Raw genomic sequence first — 14,653 nt, forward strand, 5'->3', positions numbered from 1 at the left:
GAACTGAGTTGCTCTGGATGCACAGGATCAGGAAGAAGCAGTAGTGGTTCCCAAGGTGTCTGGGGGCCAAGACAAGGAATGGAACAGGGCCCAGGCTTGGAGGAGAGACTGGCAGAGGGAGATGGGAGGGTGAGTGAGGCTGGGGGAGTCAAGGAATGGAGGGCCCAATCGACTTACCCCAGAGAGAGAAGTGTGTGGGTCAGAGAGAGGCCTGTGGGTCCTGCAGGCCCAGGAAGCAGAGGGAGGTTAGGGTGGGGCCAGATCCAGAAGCAGTGCTCCTGGGTCCCAAGGAAGGCACTAAGTTGGTCTGCGTGAAAAAGATCAGGAAGCAGTATTGGTTCCCCAGATGTCTGGGGACCCAAGACTAGGAATGGTGCAGGGCCCAAACTTGGAGTATAGCACGGAAGGGGGGGATGGAAGGGTGAATGTCGCTTAGGGAGTCCAGGCCCGGAGAGCTGCGCTATAGACTTACCCCAAGAGGCCTGAGGATAGTCAGTAGCCAGTATTTTTAACCTTTGAACCATCTCTCCAGCCCATAAAATTTTCCAGTCTTTAATATGCCTTAGTCTGTGAACTTAGACCACCACCAGTGGGACACATACTCTGTGTTGCTGCAGTGACACCAGCAGCTAATGCAGCCATTGCCATCACCTGCGTATGATTTGGTGGTACAGTAAGTCAGCCTAGTCTGAGACTCCTTACCCTGTGGAGCCCACCTTCTCCGTTCCCTCATCTCCCATTCATCCTCCCCTCTCTGAGGCACTGACAGTTTGCATCTAGATAACCATGAAATTTGTCTAACTAAACAGTATGTTTGAATATCCGGTAATATCAGTGCACATGGCTATACTTACTCTTCTATTAGACCCCATGCTCTAGTACTGACTGGGTTCTTTCCTCCCATTTTGCTCCTAGAAAAGCAATGATGCACTGGTTGTTGAAATAAACTGTTTTTCCACAATTGTGACAATATTTCCATGAAGTGGATTGCTAGAAGTAGGACTGATAAGTCAAAGAATAGGAGTCTTATCTTTCCTTTACTAAGTAGCTTAGTCATCTTTATGATACAGCAAACTACCACCAAACTCACTGACTTCAGTCTGTAGCACTTGACTGTCTCATGGGTGTGTTGTCAGTGGGTCTCAGCATCTGACAGTGGACTGGGACCTTGCTGGAGCAGGGAGCCTCTGCAGTGGCCAGTATCCACAGTCTACTTACTGGAGGCCCAGCTGGAACTTTGGGGCCTTTCTTGTAGTTTCTAGGGCACTTGTGTTGTGGCAGATGGGGTCTGAGAAGAAGCTCCAAGATACCAAGCCCTGGTTGTAAGCTCAGGCAGATGTTTGCTTGTGCCCATTTTCCTGAACCCATTGGTCAACACTAGCCACCTGGCCCAGCTCAAAGTCACTGTAGGAGAAGACTTGTGTCTGTGTGCCAGGGGATGGCCTCCCACAAGCGGGGACCAGCAGATGTTATAGCAATTGAATACACTCAGCAGGACTGCACAAGAGTGAGTGGGCTCTCTCCTCCTTACTAGGCATGATTATTATCAGCCATTTTAACATTTGCCAATCAGATTGGCCTAAGAAGAAATGCAGCCGCATAACTGTTTTAACTTGGGTATCTTTAATTTTCAGTGAGGTCACTGTAGCCCTTTCTTTTGACTAGGTAAATAGGTTTTCCCCATTTTTTAACTTGTCTTTTTTCTAATCTTTATAAACTTTGAGAATTAGAGAATTAAGCTTCTTAACTACTTTAATTGTGCCACTTGATTTCTGTCTATCTCTGTCTTCACATCTCCGAAATGGAAAGTAATCTCAAAACTGGTTCTACCACGGGTTGATGTGAGCTCAGACAGACGGAGGAGGTGGAGGTGTGCCACATGGGGAAATGCGCTACTCCAGGGTTGACCTCAGTGCTTGCCTCTTGCCCCTGGCAGAACTCATCAGCTCACAAAACTTCAGTCAGCTTTTGCCTCTCATAACAGGAAAGTAGATGTCATAGAATGCAGAAAGGTAGTAGCCATATATCAGTTAAAGTGTTTGATTTACCTCCAGACTAGTTTCTGGACTTAGTCTAGTTTCTTTCAGGCTCTGAGCTAATGTTAATTTGTACATACAGCCTCGGTGGTCTGCCTTTGGATAGCAGTGCTCCCATCTCATCCCATCTTGAGCAGTTCTTGACTCTTAATTTTTTTCATCCTGGTTTTGGGACAAATTCATGAATGTATGTTTATGTCAATGTTTTCTATGTTCTCCATACAAGGGTAAAAAATAATGTAAATACATACATATCATGTCCAACCTCATCATGAGATGGTATCACCTCATTTTACAGACTAGAGTAAGCTAGATGTTAGTGGCTTCACTGTGTGTTTCCATATTACCACGTTACAGGTGACCACAGGCCTACACTGATGGTGGTGGAGATGTAGACTCTCTGTTGGGTCAGGAGTGCAGCTGGTGGGGTTGGGCCCCTGCTCACAATCTCAGACAGAACCAGGGAGTCGGCCAGGACTGGCTGAGAGCTTTTAGGTCCCCTTCAGGTTACAAAAGATTTCATTCCCCAGTTTCTTGTGGTTATGGGGCATGGTAATGAGTCTATCGTTGGCTATCCTCTGCCCACCCTTCCTAACATGGCTCTCTACAAGACAGTTGCTTTTTCAAGGCCAGTAGGAAAACGTCTAGGATAGGCTCTATCTTTAACCTTTGGCCCCAGATTTGAAGTTACTTGAATACATCCCCTTTGGGTGGATATGCATTCAGGTGATCAGTAGTTTTGACTGCATCTGTGAAGCCTCGCTTGCTGCGTAGCATTCTGCAGTCCCAGAGCCATAGCCCAGCCTGTTCCTGGGTTCTACTCACACTCAAGATCAGGGGCTCATGCAAAGCCTACATCAGGGATGTCTTTGAGACCATCTCAGGATTCTGCCCCCATGGACAGACTTTCGGTCCTCTCATTAGGATTGCAGTCTGCCGTGTAATATACAGGGACCACAGGAATTACTAGAAGAGATGCATGGGCCTTTGACTTTTGAAAATGCTTAACTCTGTGCCTTTCATTTTACATGTCACAGTGCCTGGAAGTAATGAGCCCTTTATGACGCAAGGACAGATGCCCAACAGCAGCATGCAGGACATGTACAGCCAAAGTCCCTCGGGTGCCATGTCCAATTTGGGCATGGGGCAACGGCAACAGTTTCCCTATGGGGCCAGTTATGACCGAAGGTGAGTGTTTTTAAGAGGAATGCAAGATGATTCACTGGAAATGTCTTTCCTCACACATAGACTTCTGAGTCCAGGTCACTGAGCCATCAATGGCAGCATAGTGAGTGACCTTCCCTGCTGAGGCAGCCACTGGTGACCAGGTGGTATCCAGCAGCCACCTGCAGTATAACCTTAGCAGGACCATGAGGAAGGACCTTGTTCCCAGCCTGCTAGCTGACTGTGTTGTTTATAAGCAGATGTCCAGAAGACACAGCACATTCATGTGTTCAGGACTGGTCTGACTGGGGCAGGCCACTTCTCCCTCAGAACTTGGGCAGTGCTGGCCCACAGGCACGGTGCATCCACCTAGCACCTGCTTCCTTGTGGTGCAGCTACATTCCCTGAGGATATTGGGTAGTGCTCAACCTGGGCTTTCTGGCTTTCAGAGTACCGATTTGTCTTTGACAGACCTCTCTAACGAAGCTGCCTTGACATCCACATGGCTGGTCAGGCCACAGAGCCCTTCTTAGACTGATTGTGACTAGGTAGGAAGACAGATGTCATGGAGAAGCCATCAGAAAGCTCCTCCCATAGCAGTGGTGTGGGATAGACTCCTTTGTGAAGAGACCCCTCACCTATGCCTCTGATGGTCAAGCTTGTGTGTTCTCTGCCTCCCTAGTGAGGGGCATGCTTACAGCAAGCTTCCAACATAGTATTTGTAATTTTTAAAGAAAAAGCATGAGAGAAGGAAAGCCCGAGTCCTCCCTGTCCATCAAGGACACCTGGTGCATATGGTAAGGGTTTAGTTAGGTTTGGTATATTTTCAAGAGTAGCTACTATCTTTTGTTGTTTCCTGAAAGATTAAAAGAACAGTTGTCCAGGGACAAATGTTCCTAAGGGGTCTCTCTGTTCCTCTTCTGTCTCGCAGAATCCCTGGCTTTGGTTCGTTCACATCAGAGAGAGAGTTACCCCACTATTGGTGTTCCCCTTCTGAAAGTGCTGCATGCTCCTAAGCTTCACTGTGTCAGTTATGATTCTTTTCTCTTAACTTTCTTCCAGAGTCTTCAATGTCTGTTTCCACATAGTCTGTTTTTTGTTTGTTTGTTTTTTCTTATTTTCAATTCTTTTTTAAATTTTATGTGAATGAGTGGTTTGCCTGCATGTATTTTAAGTGCATCCATGGTTTTTTGTTTGTTTGTTTTTTGTCTTTTTGAGACAGGGTCTCCCTGTAGCCCCAGCTGACCTGAAATTCACTATGTAGACCAGGCTGGCCTCAATCTCACAGAGATCTGCCTGCCTCTGCTTCCTGAGTGCTGGGATTAAAGGTGTGTGCCACCATGCCCAGCTATTTTAATTTCTTGATCAGATAAAGCATACATCTAATCCTGTTATTCTCTTTCTTGAATTATTCAATATTTCTAACTTAAACCAATTTGTTTTCAAAGTTCCAGATCTGTTATCCTTGAAAATGTGCTATTTTTATGGCATTTACAATTCTCAATATGGTAGCAGTTGGAGAGTCAGTGTGCTGCCATTTCTGTGGGAGGGGGTTGGTTCATTGCAGTCCTGCTGTGCCCTTCTCTGTGCCTTTGTAGTCAGGGACCTTTGAAATCTGGACTGTGTGTATCGGTGCAGTTACTAAGCTAGGTCAGCATCACTGGAATCAATCCTGAAGTGTGCCTTTAAAATGGAAAATATTCTATGTCACAAAAAAGTAGAAGGTAGATGCGACTCCGTGCTCCGGCATTCCTGAAGTACTGCATGTGACTCTTGGGGTCTTCTTGCTTCCTGTCTTGAGTAGCTCCCATGACGATATTGTGTGTCAGGCACTTCCTAGCATAAACTTGAGGGGTGGGTGGGGCTTCTACCTCAAAGGAAGAGGCCAAAGCTTGGACAAGTGTGTACAGGGTTCCTGCCTGTTTGACCGGTATTCCTGACACCTATTAGCAGCAGCAGCCTGAACTGGGAGTTGGCTGCAATCCTAATGGGTGTTCCCATCCCTGCTACAAGTTGGAGAACAGCGGCCCCTCCCTGTCCTGTCCAGAGCAATGTGTGCAAGGAAGGCAAAGCCATTGGGGTAGAATTTCCAGAAATGGGCTGTTCATGTCTGTGTGTGCCTAAAGTCCCTTGTAAATTAAGTTTTCTCTGAATGCCTCACTCTAGGCATGAACCTTACGGGCAGCAGTACCCAGGCCAAGGCCCTCCCACAGGACAACCGCCATATGGAGGACACCAGCCTGGCCTGTACCCACAGCAGCCGGTGAGTTGGCCAGTGGGCGTGGGTCTCTGTTTTCTCTCTTTCCTGGAGACTGAAACCCAAAGCTGTGTTACTTTTGAAGGTGTTCAGGTAGTATAACAAAACTGATGCCTTATTGAACATTCAGAATAGGCTTAGCTGGAAAGTGCTCCTAGGATTTTGAACTCAGAAAAGTAGAAATAGCTCTTGATCTGTGGTGTTCTGGGAAAATACAGCATGCTGCATTCATGAAGCAGTGAAGTGTGTGGTACTTTTGTCTTCTGTGTAGTCGCCCTTCCATGCCCAGAAGTTCCATATCCGTGAATGGAGACAACCACAGATCAAACAAGACAGAGAACAACTATGTATATAACATTTATTTACATTACATTAGGTTCTTTAAGTAGTCTGGAAACAAATGAGACTACACAGGAAGGTGTACATAGGTTGTATACAAGGGCTGAGCCTTTGTAGAGAAAGAACTTGAGCATCCTTGTAAGTGGTCCACAGGGGTCCTGAAACCAGTCCCCACGGATACCCAGGGACAACTGTATGCACTGATAGCAAATCCACAATAGGAAAGAAATGTGTCAGTACTTCAAAGAATACATAAAGAGAAACCCAAATGTTGCAGACCAAGACTCCTATTATAATAAAGTTGGCTCTTTGAAAAAAAGATATTAGCATCATACGCTTGGGCAGCAAGTAGTTTAGTTACTGCCTAACCCACTGCCTGCTTGCAGTGTACTCGGTAAACTTGTTTTCTTACAAATAAGAAACAAACAACTGGCATATTTTGAGTAATAAGGTAGCTCATGCTAGCTCACAGCATCCTTCACACCTGCATTATGAAGCCAACGCTAGCATATGTTGGAGTGACACTGAGGATGGAATTCCTGGAGTGGCCTTTCAGACATAGAGCCTTGGTTGTTTCTAAATAACCTTTCTGATCTGGGATCTCTTGCAAGAATACAGGAATTTCTTTTTAGAATTTTTTTCAATCCCAAAGTGGTTTTTAAACATTTGTTCACTTCTGGAGCATATGTTAGAGTAGATTATATCAGTGAACCAACTCATCTTAAGCAGTTTTGAAATGAAAGAATGCATTTCACATCTCAACATCTTGCTGCTTCCCACTAGCTGCCCCTACCCTTTCCCCAATAGGCTGTGTTTGGAGGATCCCCAGGGGTAGAGCTAAGTGACAGGAGGTGTGTAGCAGGGCCAGTATGGGTTTCATGGAGAATCCGGCCTAGACAAGCTGGGCATCCTGCCAGGAGCCAGGATGGACATCAGGTGCTGTGGTCTGACCTGAGAAGCTGTGTCTGGTTTAGAGGCTCTGCCTTGCAATGAGGCCTGAGGCATCCCTTTAGCCAGGAACCTCCCAGGTTGGCCCTGCAATCTTCAGTGCACACCTATAGGGCAGAGCTTTCTGGATCCTGAGGTCATAGTAGTGTAGTCCCATCCCTTATCCAGCATGTGCCATGATGGTGGTCACCATGCTATGCTGCCCCTATGTTACAGCCCAGGGAGAGAGGGCCTTGTTTTCCTGCAGAAAGTCTCATACACATGAAAGCAGACTTGAGAAGCCCTCCTCAGAGTGTGTTGCCTTACTTAATAGTGAAGTACAATCCCTAAGTTGTTGGTGTTTGTCAGTACACACACGCTTCCCATACTCATTTGGAAATGAACATTCCATTCAGTAATAACTATTTTGCATAATTTGAATGTGTGTGATTACACCTGTAAGAGCACATCAGTATGATTTGTCTTTCTATGAATTGCAGAACTACAAGCGCCATATGGACGGTATGTACGGGCCTCCAGCCAAGCGCCACGAGGGGGACGTGTACAACATGCAGTATGGCAGCCAGCAGCAGGAGATGTTCAGCCAGTACGGAAGCTCTTACTCTGGCCCAGACAGGAGGCCCATCCAGGGACAATATCCCTACCCCTACAGCAGAGAGAGGATGCAGGGCCCAGGCCAGATGCAGCCTCATGGAATCCCACCCCAGATGATGGGCGGCCCCATGCAGTCATCCTCCAACGAGGGGCCACAGCAGAATATGTGGGCGGCACGCAATGATATGCCTTATCCCTACCAGAACAGGCAAGGTCCAGGTGGCCCTGCACAGGCTCCCCCTTACCCAGGCATGAACCGCACGGATGATATGATGGTACCTGATCAGAGGATCAATCATGAGAGCCAGTGGCCTTCCCACGTCAGCCAGCGCCAGCCTTACATGTCATCTTCGGCTTCCATGCAGCCCATCACGCGTCCACCCCAGTCATCCTACCAGACGCCTCCTTCACTGCCAAACCACATCTCCAGGGCGCCCAGCCCTGCCTCCTTCCAGCGCTCCCTGGAGAACCGCATGTCTCCAAGCAAGTCTCCCTTCCTGCCCGCCATGAAGATGCAGAAGGTCATGCCCACAGTCCCTACATCCCAGGTCACAGGGCCGCCACCTCAGCCACCCCCAATCAGAAGGGAGATCACATTTCCTCCTGGCTCTGTGGAAGCATCACAGCCAGTCCTGAAACAAAGACGAAAGATTACCTCAAAAGATATTGGTAAGAATTTCAAAAGTTTGTTCTGAAAATGATTTCTTGTTACAATCTAGAACTTAAATTTAGGCAAAGTTCCCATTCATCTCTATTGGATGAAATTCTTACGACTACAGTTTACCAGAATGTGTATATACAGGAGCAGTAGTTAGAAGCCTCTCATACGAATTAAGAAGCAGTAGCTAAGAACTTGAAACAAAATGATACTTTTAGATGCAAAAGTTATTTGCGTGAGAGATTGGAGCTTCATCCAGGACTCCTCAGTAATTACATGCTGTATGTTGGGCTTAAAGATCTGACCTTAGCCAAGCCATTTAATTGTTGCAGTATGTGCTTGAGAAACCCACTATAAGACTGAGGAAATTGGAGGGTGACCCTGAGAAAATTTGAAGACAAGCCACTCTAATTTAGTGACAATATATGGTGAGTTTCCATGGGAAAAAGTAGAAACTTGGCTGGGGTATTTCAATAGATGGGATATAAGGAGCGATTCCTGCTCTGATACACAGAACTGATGTGATCCACATAACACGGGCAGACACACTGGCCAGGGAGCTCCTTCAATTGAATGCTAATGTTGCTGGCTCATCCTCTGTGAGACAGTGGAATACTAATAGTGATCTGGAATGTCTGAGTAAACACAGCTTTTTCTGCATTTATTTTGAAGTCCTTTTAACATATCAAGGGAAATAATAGCTCTTAGTTGTATAAGAAAAATTGTTCAGAAACTTCAGAATCATTTGACCTAAAATCACTTGCAGTGCTTAGAAAATTAAAGATATTAATCATATTAAAGGTATTTTTCAATCATTGGACATTAAGAAATGTTTAGCAAGAGTATCTTAATATATAGGCAATATAGGAGAAACAGTGGGGAACAGATGCTGAGCCCTATTTCATAGAAATTAATGTAAATATAACAGGTTTTGTGTGTGTGTGTGTAAATGGAGACATAGATGTAATTTTTAAAAATTTCTTAGTGCAGGTTATATCAGTAGTTGTGCTTGCCTTCATCCTAGGGAAATTTATGATCCTTATTTTAAAAAGTAAGTTTGATCCTTATTATAAAAGTAACGTGTGCCTCTTAAGCTTGAAAAATAGAATTACAGTAAGGACAGCCTCAGACCCATCCCCCATAGCAGATTCCTGTGGGTACCTCAAGATAGCTACATACACAGCCCCCCACGTGGGTGTGGCAAGTTGAGAAGAACAGGTCCCCTCACCATCTTGGGCTCACATCGTGGGCCCCTGCAGGCCTCCTGAGTGGCTCTCACTGCAAATTCGGGCTTATAAAGAACCATTCTCTAGCCTGCCCTATGTAGACCTTGCAGTTTTTCATTTAATCCTATTGTTTCTTCAGTAACAGGAATAGGGAGAGCAATAAAAAGTGCAAACCTTCCATCTCCCACTCCTTGACTCAGATCACACCCCTGAAAAGTGCTGGTGTTCAGCCTTGGCATATTCCTAAAGTCAGGGTTACAGAAACGGGAAGAAACCAGGATCTTCTGTCCAAGGATGCATTGTTTGGGGGTCACATTTTCATCTTACTTCTGCATACCTGCCAGCCTTCTAGAGATGCCACTTTGAGGCCCTGTGAGAGGAGAAGGCAGAAGACATCCACGTTGGGGCTGGCCCGGTAGTAAAACCTAGTGAATACTGACTCTGTTGAGTGGAAAAACAACCCAAGATGAAAAGGAACATATGTGCCAGCCACACCTACCCACATCTAGAAACACTTTGGGTTCATGTTTAACCAGCAAAATAAAAAGATCTTAAAGAACCAAGTTTGCCTGTACAGCGGATATCCCCATCACATGATCACGCGAGGCTGTCTCTCAATGCTCTACCTCCTGTTCCTTCCATTTATAGTTAATGCTCATGATACCATTTTCTTTGCACTTTGTAGTTACTCCTGAGGCATGGCGCGTGATGATGTCCCTTAAATCAGGTCTGTTGGCTGAGAGCACATGGGCTCTGGATACCATCAACATCCTCTTGTATGATGACAGCACTGTTGCCACCTTCAACCTCTCCCAGGTGAGCCAGCAGCAGTCCAGCTAATGATCAATTAGAATGCTGAAAAATTAAATGATGTAGAATGCATATGATGGTGCATAAGTTTATTGGCAGTGACTAAGATTTTTAATCAGTTTTGATATTATAAGCTAACCTTAGTCAACGTATAGTTCTCTGAGAAGTTAGTGTGGAATGATTTTCGTGTCTATCTTCAAGATATGTGTATGTACATCTATGTTTCTCATAGGGAGGCAGTGACCATGTGTGTAAGGCCGCAGCAAAGTTAAATTGTGGTTTAGAGTGAACATTAGCAGACCAATGAAAATAATCAACACGTAGCATAATGTTACAACTCTAGTCAGTATGTTAAGTGGTTTAGAATGGTGTCCCCCAACTTTTCAAGGCAAACTGTAGCCTAGCATGGCTTTGAGCTTTCTATGGAGACTAAGATGACCTTGAACTACTGATTCTCCAGATTCCAGGGCTGGGATTACAGGCGTGCACAGCATATCCCATGCTGCATCTTTCTAACTAGAAAACAAATAGGTATAGGAGTAGACAGGACCTTCGTGGCCCCAGCATCCAGTGGGAATAGCCAGGACGTGGCCATGGTTCCCAGGTCTGCTCCTCTACCTCGCCTTTCTGCTTATTTGGAGGCCATTTGAAACCCTGCTGCTTTTAAAGAGCCAAAAACCTTCCTATGTTCAGAGTTAGCCTTAAAGTAGTAACTTCTAGCAAAATATAGAGAGAAGGAAACCAGAAAACTGCCTGAGTCAACTAGGCTGTAAACTTTCAAAGAAATGTTTAGAGTAAATAAGACGAAGCTCCCATTGCTCTCATTTCTTGTGTGTGTCTTTGAGGCAATTTTCAGTTGATAGAGCATTTATTAATATGGTCACAAACATTGCACAGTCTGCTTTTAAAAAACAAGATTAAAAAATGTGTCTAACCTTCTCTAGAATAGTTAACCTTCATCTTTAAAACAGGTGAACTCTTACTGGTCACACATTTTCGGACCCAGAATTCCCTTTTCCCCAGAGAAAAAGTAAATTTGAAAGGTACAGGAAAACCACCCAGACTTGTACTTGGAAGATTGTTCCTTCAGGACCCCGAAAGCAAGCGCTCTTTCCAAGCAGTGCTTAGGTTCCCTCAGGTCTGTGTAATCACTCCACAGCCCTTTCAAGTTATGAAAATATGGTTGGTTTCCATAGCATCTGGCATGCAACATCCTCATTGCTGGTTCTTCACAGCCCTAGTGTGGCAGGCTGTGTGCTGGGCAGGGCTGGCAGTGCGGTCAGGAGCACACAGCTTTCCTCCGGGTGCTCGAAGGGAACACAGTGTCACAGGCAGTGATTCTTGCCTAGTAGCTTTTGTCTTTCAGTTAGCATTGTGAATAACTAAATTATAGAACTGCACTTTATGAAACTGTCTAATTCATTTATCAGGGGTTAAATTGATTTGTTTCTAATTTTCAGTGTTTTTGAGCTACTCCATTGCTGAAATTATCTTCTCCCCATGATATATAGGGAACGTAAATTAGGGTAATCTGTAGCACCTGAGACAAAAATAACCATAAAATCCTAAGAATAATAACCATAAAAATCCCAGCAGGCAACTCCCAGATAAATAATAGAAGGGCAAACAGAGTCACTGTGGGTGCGAGTCTATAAAATCCACGCTCCCACTCCAGTTCAAAGTGTGCTGTCCTTAAATCAGACGAACAATAAAGAGCAACAGCGGACCCTCCCCATGGGCACGTCAGAACAGTGACCACGGAGAGTCGGTGCTGGTGCTAGCTTTGCCACTAGGCTGCAAACACACGCCAACATGCTTACCCATCACATGAGGCTGGGGAAGGTAGTCCTCAGGGATGTTTAGTGTGCCTTTCTGACCTGGCCAGAGGGAGTAACAGCACAACAGACATTACCAAAAGCTACCCCAGTGCACAGCCTTTCACCCTCACAGAGCTGATATGACATTGTCCTGTTCTTCTTCTTCCTCCTCCTCTCTAGCTGTCTGGATTCCTCGAACTTTTAGTAGAGTACTTTAGAAAATGCCTGATTGATATTTTCGGAATTCTTATGGAATATGAAGTGGGTGACCCTAGCCAAAAAGCACTTGATCGCCATGCAGGAAAGAAAGATGACAGCCAGTCCTCGGAAGATGATTCTGGGGAAGAGGAAGAGGACGAGGAGTGTCTTGATGAGGATGAGGAGGAGGAGGATGAGGAGGAAGATGGTGAAAAGAGGGAGCTGGAGGCAAAGAGTGGTGCTGCCCTCACCGCTCCAGATGCTACCGTGGACCCCAAGGAGAAGCCCAAGCAGGCCAGTAAGTTTGACAGGCTTCCCATAAAGATTGTCAAAAAGAACAACCTGTTTGTCGTGGACCGGTCTGACAAGCTGGGCCGCGTGCAGGAGTTCAACAGTGGCCTCCTGCACTGGCAGCTCGGGGGCGGTGATACCACCGAGCACATCCAGACACACTTTGAGAGCAAGATGGAGATCCCTCCTCGCAGGCGCCCACCTCCCCCTCTAAGCTCCATGGGTAGAAAGAAAGACCTGGAAGGCAAAGGTGAACCTGAAGAGCAGCCGGAGAAAAGCATTATAGCTACCATCGATGATGTCCTGTCCGCCCGGCCAGGAGCCCTGCCCGAAGATGCCAACCCAGGGCCCCAGACTGACAGCAGCAAGTTTCCCTTTGGAATCCAACAAGCCAAAAGCCACCGGAACATCAGGCTACTGGAGGACGAGCCCAGGAGCCGTGACGAGACGCCCCTGTGCACCATCGCACACTGGCAGGACTCGCTGGCCAAGCGCTGCATCTGTGTGTCCAACATTGTGCGGAGCTTATCTTTCGTGCCTGGCAATGACGCCGAGATGTCCAAACATCCAGGCCTGGTGCTGATCCTGGGGAAGCTGATTCTGCTTCATCACGAGCATCCGGAGAGAAAACGAGCTCCACAGACCTACGAGAAGGAGGAGGACGAGGACAAGGGGGTGGCCTGCAGCAAAGATGAGTGGTGGTGGGACTGCCTTGAGGTCTTGCGGGACAACACACTGGTCACGTTGGCCAACATTTCCGGGCAGCTAGACTTGTCTGCGTACACGGAGAGCATCTGCTTGCCGATCCTGGACGGCTTGCTGCACTGGATGGTGTGCCCGTCTGCAGAGGCGCAGGACCCCTTTCCCACAGTGGGGCCCAACTCGGTCCTGTCGCCTCAGAGACTCGTGCTGGAGACCCTCTGTAAACTCAGTATCCAGGACAACAACGTGGACCTGATCTTGGCCACACCTCCGTTTAGCCGTCAGGAGAAATTCTATGCTACGTTAGTTAGGTACGTTGGGGATCGCAAAAACCCAGTCTGTCGAGAAATGTCCATGGCGCTTTTATCGAACCTTGCCCAGGGGGACGCACTGGCAGCGAGGGCAATAGCCGTACAGAAGGGAAGTATTGGAAACTTGATAAGCTTCCTAGAGGACGGGGTCACGATGGCACAGTACCAGCAGAGCCAGCATAACCTCCTGCACATGCAGCCCCCGCCTCTGGAACCCCCTAGTGTAGACATGATGTGCAGGGCGGCCAAGGCCTTGCTGGCCATGGCCAGAGTGGACGAGAACCGCTCAGAATTCCTCTTGCACGAGGGTCGGTTGCTGGATATCTCAATATCGGCTGTCCTGAACTCTCTGGTTGCATCTGTCATTTGTGATGTACTGTTTCAGATCGGGCAGTTATGACACGAGTGAGAAGGCGTGTGAGTGAAGATAGAGGTCACATGTAACTGGCTGTGTTCTGTTCTCGTCTATCCAGCATAGGAAGAAAGAAAAGAAAATCTTTGCTCCTCTGCCCCATTCACTATTTACCAATTCGGAATTAAAGAAATCATTAATTTGAACAGTTACAAAATTAATATTTGCTGTCTGTGTGTATAAGTGCATCTTCTTGGGTTTTTTTTAATTTCTTTATTTTTTTAACCAAAGTTGCTGTCTAGTACATTCAAAGGTCTTTTGTTTTTCACAAATTTTCATTTTAACGTTCTTTTCCATGTTGTGTTGCATTTTTGGGGAAGTGGATTGACTTTAAAGTAAATGTTTTGGCAAAAGATGCTAAGATGGGAAAATTTCACCACACTGAGGCAAAAAGTTGGAAAAAATGGTTCCTCGAATTGATTACCTGTGAATTTTATTCTTCACAGAATGAAAACTTAAAACTGCATCCCATCACCCAAAGCTCTGTGCAATAGAAACTTCTAGAGGTATAGGTATAGGGGCTTGAGGAGGTGCGGCAGTCAGTAGTCAGAACTGTGAATGGTACCGGTTTCTCCACAGGAAATGGTTATTTCAGGCTAGGAGCAGAAACAATGCTTTTCAGTTAGGACTGAAAATATAGACCTGACAGCGATCAATGGAATTGCCCCTCACCACTACCGCCATGTCTGCTGTCTGTCGTTTGGCTTCCACGTGACAGTTCTTCACAATTCCTTTAATGATTTTTTAAATATTTTTTTTACTGCCTGTGGGCTGTTTTGTATATAGAAGTTGTACATTAAACATACCCTCATTTTTTTTTCTTTTTTTTTTTTAGTACAAAGTTTTTAGTTTCTTTTTCATGATGTGGTAACTACAAAGTGATGGTAGAT

The 14,653-nt window shown here is 46.0% G+C and overlaps 1 protein-coding gene across 6 annotated transcripts in view; it reads left to right on the plus strand.

The window, feature by feature from the left end:
• Arid1b (AT-rich interaction domain 1B) overlaps positions 1-14,026 on the plus strand; it is a 417,231-nt gene extending 403,205 nt beyond the window's left edge. For all 6 annotated transcript variants that reach the window (XM_029566701.1, XM_029566702.1, XM_029566705.1 and 3 more), the window contains 5 exons: positions 3,074-3,224; positions 5,367-5,463; positions 7,224-8,007; positions 9,908-10,038; positions 12,030-14,026. In XM_029566701.1, the coding sequence (XP_029422561.1) occupies positions 3,074-3,224; positions 5,367-5,463; positions 7,224-8,007; positions 9,908-10,038; positions 12,030-13,751 (2,885 nt within the window). In that variant the 3' untranslated portion in view covers positions 13,752-14,026. The remainder of the gene's footprint in view (positions 1-3,073; positions 3,225-5,366; positions 5,464-7,223; positions 8,008-9,907; positions 10,039-12,029) is intronic.
• Positions 14,027-14,653: the final 627 nt, after the last annotated feature.

The sequence above is a fragment of the Nannospalax galili genome, unplaced genomic scaffold (assembly GCF_000622305.1).
Source record: "Nannospalax galili isolate Female #2095 unplaced genomic scaffold, S.galili_v1.0 scaffold211, whole genome shotgun sequence".
Taxonomy (NCBI): Eukaryota; Metazoa; Chordata; class Mammalia; order Rodentia; family Spalacidae; genus Nannospalax; species Nannospalax galili.